We start from the raw sequence: 6,571 nt of genomic DNA, 5'->3' as shown, positions 1-6,571 counted from the left end.
TTTGCAGGGACCGCCCCCCCACATACATCCCAGCCTCAAAATTTGGCTGAACTTGTGGCGGTGGGGGACACAGGCAAGCCCCCGCTCCTCCTCCCACCCCTGCCCCCTGGGCGCCGCCCGGCTCCAGCCCCTCCCAGCCGCTGGCCTTACCGGTAATTCCCTTTCTTGGTGAGCAACTCCTTGAACTGCCCCAGGGTGACCACCCGGCCCTTGACCAGGGTGCGGTAGGGGATGGGCTCCCCGCAGAAGTAGTACGCCACCACGATGTTCTCCGAGGGCTGCGAGGAGCCGCCACTGCCGCCGCCGGGCCTCTTCTGCGGCTTCAGCCTAGGGAGCAAGCACCACACAGGGTCTCAGGGGGCCGCAGGCGGGGGCCCTCCCGGCTACTCCGGAAGACCTCAAGGGGGAGAGGGACGGGGGGGGGGCTCTCGTCAATGCCCCCGCTGCAGACCTCCCCTCTAGTCTGCCGACGGTGGTGCCGCCACCTCCTCCTCAGAAGGCACTGCTGTGGCCACCCTGGACACTTAGCACCGTGGAGCCCCTTTCAGAGACATGTGCAGAAGGCGACGGATCAGGGCCGGTGGGAATCTGGTCAAGAGGCCTCGTGGGCCTGAGAGGGGCGACTCCCCCCCCAATGCTGTTTTAGCCTCTGTCTCCAGGACACCCCCCCCCCCCCCCCACGCACACACCCACACAAGCCCTTCTGCATCTCAGGCAACCACCCCGCGGGGCTCTGGTCCCGGAGGAACTGGAGAGCGGAGGCATCCTGCCCTGGCCCAGGAAGGAAGAGGTCGACCCATCTGTCCTCCGGAGGAAGACCCCCGTCGTCCTCAGGGAGCCACGCAAAGGGGACCAGGGAGCTCGGCCCGGCCCCTGGGAGACACGGGGGCACGCCGGAGGGCAGGAGGCGCACTGGAAAGAACTGGACAAGCACGAGGCCTCCCCAGCTGACCCCCCCCCACACACACCACGGAAGCCACACTGCTCTGGCGCTCTCGACTGATCTGCAGTGTGGCCCGCCTGCTCACTCCCGCCCCAGGCCCGCCTGCTCTCTCGCTCTCTCGCAGCGCTGAGACACACGCAGTGCTGAGACACACTGGCTCCAGGCGGGCTCCCCTGGAAGTCCACCCCCCCCCACAGCCCCACTACACATTCCGCCTCTCAGCCATTCCACTTCCCCGCATGCACAACACGACAGGAGTTCCAGTGAACCTCCAGAACCAGAGATGCACACGGTCTGGCAGGAGACGGGCGCTGGGGGCGGCCCAAAGCTCTGCTCGCGAGGCCTGCCCCGGCCGAACCAGGCCCCAGGCCACCCTGGGGAGCAAACAGCACCTGGAGCAAGTGGAAACCTCCGGAAGAGAAAGCCCAGGTGAGGGGGGACGTTCGCCAGCCCCTTCCTGCCAAGCATGCAGCCGCTGCAGCCTCTGACGCTGCTGCCCAAAGGCCAAGCCAGCCCCAGGGAGGAGGAGACCCCCCCCCAGCAGGCCCCTCCAACAAACCAGAGGGGGGGGGGAGTCTGTCAGGGTGCCGGGGGGGGGGGGGAGGAGACACAGAGAGCGGTGGCACGTACTCGGACTCGGAGAGATCCAGGTCGGAGACGGCGGGTACCACATTCCGCACTGGCACACAAGCCGGCCTGACAGAGGAGCGCCCACGCTGGATAACCTCCTGCACATACCTGAAGAACAACCTGAGACATTAGACTCTCTGGGCTCCTCACCAGGCCCACAACTGGCCCCACGCTGGTAAGGCAGGAGATCCCAAGCCCCGTGGGGCCCCCCCCCCTCCCCCGGGGGGCCTCCCCTCCTCCTGCTGAGTCGGCGCCCACGGCGGGTTCTGGCTGCATGTCAGCCAGGCGAGAGGGCCAGAGGGCTGCCTCCGCTCACACACCATGAGTCAGAAAGAGGCGCGTCATGTCACACGGTCGGGGGAAGCCACAGCATCAGATGCCACAGGGCTGAGACAACCGCCCTGCTCTCAGCCCGGCCGGGCCGGGTGGACGGGAGAAGCCAGAGGACTCGCACGGGCCGCAGAGCCCAGCTCCTGAAGCACCCCTTTGCCCGACGCCAGCTGAGCCCCCCCCCCCCCCCGAGAGTGCCGGGGCGCCCCCCCGCCCCCCCCGCCCCTGACGCGCCATGCAAAGGGAACGCGCAGTGCGCCTTCTGCAGCCATCTCCCCAGCCATAGGCGTAATCTTCGTGGGGGCGGCGGGGCGTTAGTCCCCGCCGAAATTTTCAGGAAAGTGCTCAGCCTCCACCGGGACCCACCCTTGCTCCTAGCAAAGCAATGCCTCTGGCCCAGCCCCAGCCCCCCCCTGGGAAATTGGAAAGTCTACACCCTTGTCACCAGCAGCTCCGAGGGAGCCTGTGGAACGCATGCACGCACCCCCCCAAGCGGCCTTCTACCAAGTCAAACCGCAGACACTGCTGGGGCCAAGCGTGGTCTCCCCCACCAGGCAGTGCTCTGGCATCATCCCCCCCCCGGGATTGCACACATGCCAAGCAGGAGAGCCCTCCCCCCCCAGCACAGCGATTCTTGGAGACTCAGACACACACACCCGCCAGCTGTTCTGCTGCTCTGGGCTGCACGCCACACGCCCCCTCAGGGAAGTGCAAACCCGTGGCTGCAAAGCGGCAGTCTGCTCTATCTGGTCGGGAAAGATTTCTCCCCGAGGACGGGGGTGGGGAATCAACGTGCCGAAAGTCTCCCCACCGGCTCCCCCCGCTGCTGCCTCCTCCCTCCCGAGGGATCCGACGACCCTGGGTGCAAGTCGCCTCCCCCCACCAGGCGTGAGCACCTGACCCTCCGTCGCTCTGCCCTCCAAGGAGGCCCTCACCCACCAGGACCCTCCGCTACCGACCCAATGGGGGGGCAGTGCCAGTCGGGGGCAAGCTCTGCCCTGAGCCCCCCCCGGTCTGAAGGGCAGCTGATGATCCCCCCACCCACCCAGAGGCCCCGCCGGTGCGCCAGGAGGGGCCGCTCCTCCACTCCCCGCCCCCCCCACGCCCGGTGGCCCCTTACCGCTGCTTGGCGGCTGCCTTCCCGGCCCGCTTCTCCTCCTCTTCGAGCCGCCGGCGGGCTTCCTCCAGCTGGGTCAGAGGGTTGGGAGCCGGGTTGGGGGGCATGGTGGGGTCCTGGACGAAGGGGTGCGAGGGCTGCACGACGTTCCGGAGCTGGGTGCTGACCCAGGGGTGGACGGCCAAGGGCCGCTCGACGGAGACGGGGCGGGGCGCCTCGTGCACCAGGGGCTTCTTGGTGCCTGAAGACCTGGAGGAGAACCGCAAGAGCGACTCAGAGGCCGGGCACCAGGAGACCCTCACCGCCACACACGCGTGCGCGCACACACGCATGCACACCCCCCACTGGCCCAGGACCACCCCACGTGAGAGCTGGCGCAGAAGACAAAACCGGGGAGCCTCCTGCCCAGTTGCCCAGCCGGCCTGGTAAGGCTCTCGAGGCCGCCGCCGCCGCCGCCGCCTCCTCCACCATCCGTGGCAACGAGAGACACGCCACTTCTTCAGCAGCGGCACCAGGCCCGTGGGCTCCCTTCCCCTACGCGGCTCCCGTCCAGCCCCCAGGCCAAGAGGGTTCTACTCAGACAGGCAGGGGCTCCCCAGGGCCTCAGGCAGAGAAAGGGCCTCTTCCCCGTCTCCTTTCAGCGGGAGAGGCTGCCGGGGACTGAGCCCGGGACCTTCTGCCCCCGAGCAACGGCCCCTTCTGCAGGTGCCTTCCGTCTGGAACGATCGTTTCTAAACAGCCCTCCCGGGGTGGCCGCCCCGGCTGTGCCCGGCCCGTCCACAGCTTTGTGAGTAAGGCCCCCCACCCCGCCCCGCCCCTTACCCGTGAGTCGTCTTCTTGTGGCGGCTAATCTCCTTCTCGCCTTCTATGATCCACTGCATGATCTTCTGGTTTTTCTCCACGTCCTCCGGAGAGGCTGGCACGTCGTGGCTGGCCCCCTCGCTCTTCCCCACCTCCAGCTTCTTGGGGTTTCTTTTCGAGAGCAGGCCGGCTTTCCCACTGGAAGAAGGAGGCGGCGGCAGGAGGCAAAGGGATCAGCCCCCGCCGGGGAGAGGAGACATGCCTCCCGGGCTCCCCCCCCCCAGGCACCACTGGACAAGGCTTTGCCCCTCCTTGGCTGACAGCGGGGCACCACCGGGGCCCACCCACACCTCCTCCCGCGAAGACCCCGGTGGGCCAGCCGAGGAGAGGCCCACGGATCCGGAACCACCACCACCCCCCGGGTCCCCACAGTGGCCGACTGGACGCTCTCGGGCATCTCCACGGGCAGGGCAGGAAGGCGGCATTCTTTCTCCATCGCCCTCTTCACTCCCGTGAGGGACCTCCGTCCCTGCGAGGGGTGTCTCCCACCCTTTCGTGACCCCTGACTTCCCACGGACGGATCCTGGAGGCAGGGAGGCAGAGTCCCCGGACGCCCCCAATCCCGGGAAGAACGCCCTTTGCAGGCCTCACGACTGGTGGGGTTTTTTTTGTTTTTTAGGCATACCAGTGCCCACCCCAGGACACAGAGCAGCTGCCGGGGGGGGGGTGCGCCCTGCTCCGTCCAGTGAGTCAGAGGCACCTCTGTCCCCTCCTGCCCTGGCTCATACAGAAGGCAACGGGGCCCCAAGCAGCAGGCAGAGGGCGTGCCCAGGAGCACCAGGCCTTCCCCCTCTGCTGGGCCTGCCCAGGAGGGAAGATGCCACCCAATCCACCAGAAACGGTAGAGCCTCTAAGCTACCAGGCCCGGATGGTGCTTCCCCCCCCCCTTCCCACTGCAGCTAACCAGGCGGGCTTCTCAGTGCGCGTCAGTGGCGGGAATTCCCTGGCCTGCCAAGCTATGGGCCCCTGACCAAGCCAGCTCCCGGGGCCCAAGGGCCAGGGGGCAGAGAGGCCCAACGGCAGCCCCGACCGACACCCCCCCCCCGGTCTCACGCTCACCTGTGGCCCAAGGCGTCCACGGGTGCCGGGGCCAGGCCGACGCCTTCCCCGCAGGCCCGCCCTTTTGCGGCATAGCTGTGGGCCTCCAGGCTCCAGGCGAAGCCGCCCTGGCCCCCCCGCGGGGCCCCGGCTTCAGCCTCCAGCGGCTCCTTGGGCTTGAGGGGGCCGTGGTGGTGGGGGCCGTGGTGGTGGTGGGGGCCGTGCCTGGGGTGGTGGAGGCTGGCGGCGTCCAGCTTCAGGCCGGCCTTGGCTGCGTGCTTGCCGTGCCCCAGCGGGATCGTCCCAGCCACGCCGTGCAGCAGCCTCCCGGCCAGCCCGCCGTCGGGGGAGCGGGGCTTGGGGGAGTGCCGGCCGGGGCCCGGCGACTGGCAGCCGGGCGTCTTCAGGACCCGCTGCACGTGCTCGTCCAGGATGCTCTCCGGGTTCTCCTCGTGGGCGTCCCTCAGCGGCATCTCCGCGTAGCGGGGGGCAAAGTGGGGCAAGAGCTGGGCGGGGGGCAGCCTTTGGCTTGGGAAGGAGGGGGCCGAGGGGAGGCCGGCATCCTCGCCTTCCCCCCAGGGCTCACAGGCTCCCCGGGCAGCACGGCCAGGCAGTACCCGTCTCCCGCTCATGGAGGCGATTAAGGACTTCCGCTTGGGGTGGGGGTGGGGCTGATGGGAGGGGAGGGGAGGGGAGGGCCAGGTGGCGACAGGGGAGCCTCCAGGAAGGGAGGCCCCCCCTCCCCCCGGGCAAGGGGGACAGAGAGAGAGAGAGAGAGAGGCTGAAGGGGGAGCCCCCAGGGCCCCGGGGCAGATCCCGGTGGCGCCCGGCCACTCCCCCCCTCGAGACCCAGCGACAGAAGCCGGTCTGGCCCCACCCCACGGCACGGGGAGCACCGGGGAGGCTGCGTGGAAAGGACCGGCTCGGGAGAGAGTTTCCCTCAACAGAGAGAGAGAGAGCCCCTCGCGGCTCCCCTCCCCTCTGCAACACGGTCCGGTCTCATCCCTCCAGGCCCCCGGCTGGCTCAGCGGAGCTCCTGCACCCGCCCACCTCTCCCTGGAAGAGTCCCCGGATGGGGCACGGAAGCACAGCCCAGCCCAGGGGGAGCAAGAAGAGGCGTCCTGCCTGTGCCGCGGGTCCCCTCCACAGCCCTCAGCCCTCGCGGAGCACGGGAACGCCCAGGAAGCGGAACACTTTCATTCCAGGGGAGGACAGCCCGCCCAGGCAGCGGCCCCAAGGGACGCACCGCACTGCACTGCAGGGAGCTCGCCAGGCTACCACTGCCCTGAAAGGAGCAGACCGAAGGGGGGGGGCCGCCCCCACTCACCGCTCTGACGCGCTTCAGGCGCTCCTCCAGCTTGGCCTCTGCTTCCCGGTCCCTCAGGACTTCCTCCAGCCGGTTTATCAGCTCTGCTGCAAACTTCTGCGGTTCTACGTGGATATCCTTTGGCATTCGGTAGGTACGCTGAGGGGCAAGACACACACACACACACACACACAGGTTAGCAGAGCCGTTCCTCCCCCCCCCCCATTTTCCCCAGGATTACAACTTCCTCCGTGAGTCCTGCAGAACCCGTGAGGGAGCCGGATCCCTGCCCTCAAAGTCCCTGGGGGGGGAGAGGCCAAGGGCCACTCCCGCCCCCCCCTTCCAG

The 6,571-nt window shown here is 68.7% G+C and overlaps 1 protein-coding gene across 2 annotated transcripts in view; it reads right to left on the bottom strand.

Annotated features, from left to right (window-relative positions):
* AXIN1 (axin 1) overlaps positions 1-6,571 on the bottom strand; it is a 19,192-nt gene that overhangs the window by 1,066 nt on the left and 11,555 nt on the right. The window contains exons 4-9 of one of the 2 annotated variants that reach the window (XM_015409913.1): positions 6,247-6,384; positions 4,941-5,500; positions 3,843-4,019; positions 3,024-3,269; positions 1,574-1,681; positions 151-327 (exon numbers count right to left, since the gene is read on the bottom strand). In XM_015409913.1, coding sequence (XP_015265399.1) covers positions 151-327; positions 1,574-1,681; positions 3,024-3,269; positions 3,843-4,019; positions 4,941-5,500; positions 6,247-6,384 — 1,406 coding nt within the window. The remainder of the gene's footprint in view (positions 1-150; positions 328-1,573; positions 1,682-3,023; positions 3,270-3,842; positions 4,020-4,940; positions 5,501-6,246; positions 6,385-6,571) is intronic. The other variant, XM_015409914.1, reaches the window with a different exon arrangement.

The sequence above is a fragment of the Gekko japonicus genome, unplaced genomic scaffold (assembly GCF_001447785.1).
Source record: "Gekko japonicus isolate JY-2015 unplaced genomic scaffold, Gekko_japonicus_V1.1 scaffold78, whole genome shotgun sequence".
Taxonomy (NCBI): Eukaryota; Metazoa; Chordata; class Lepidosauria; order Squamata; family Gekkonidae; genus Gekko; species Gekko japonicus.
This window is presented reverse-complemented; position numbering and strand designations above follow the sequence as displayed.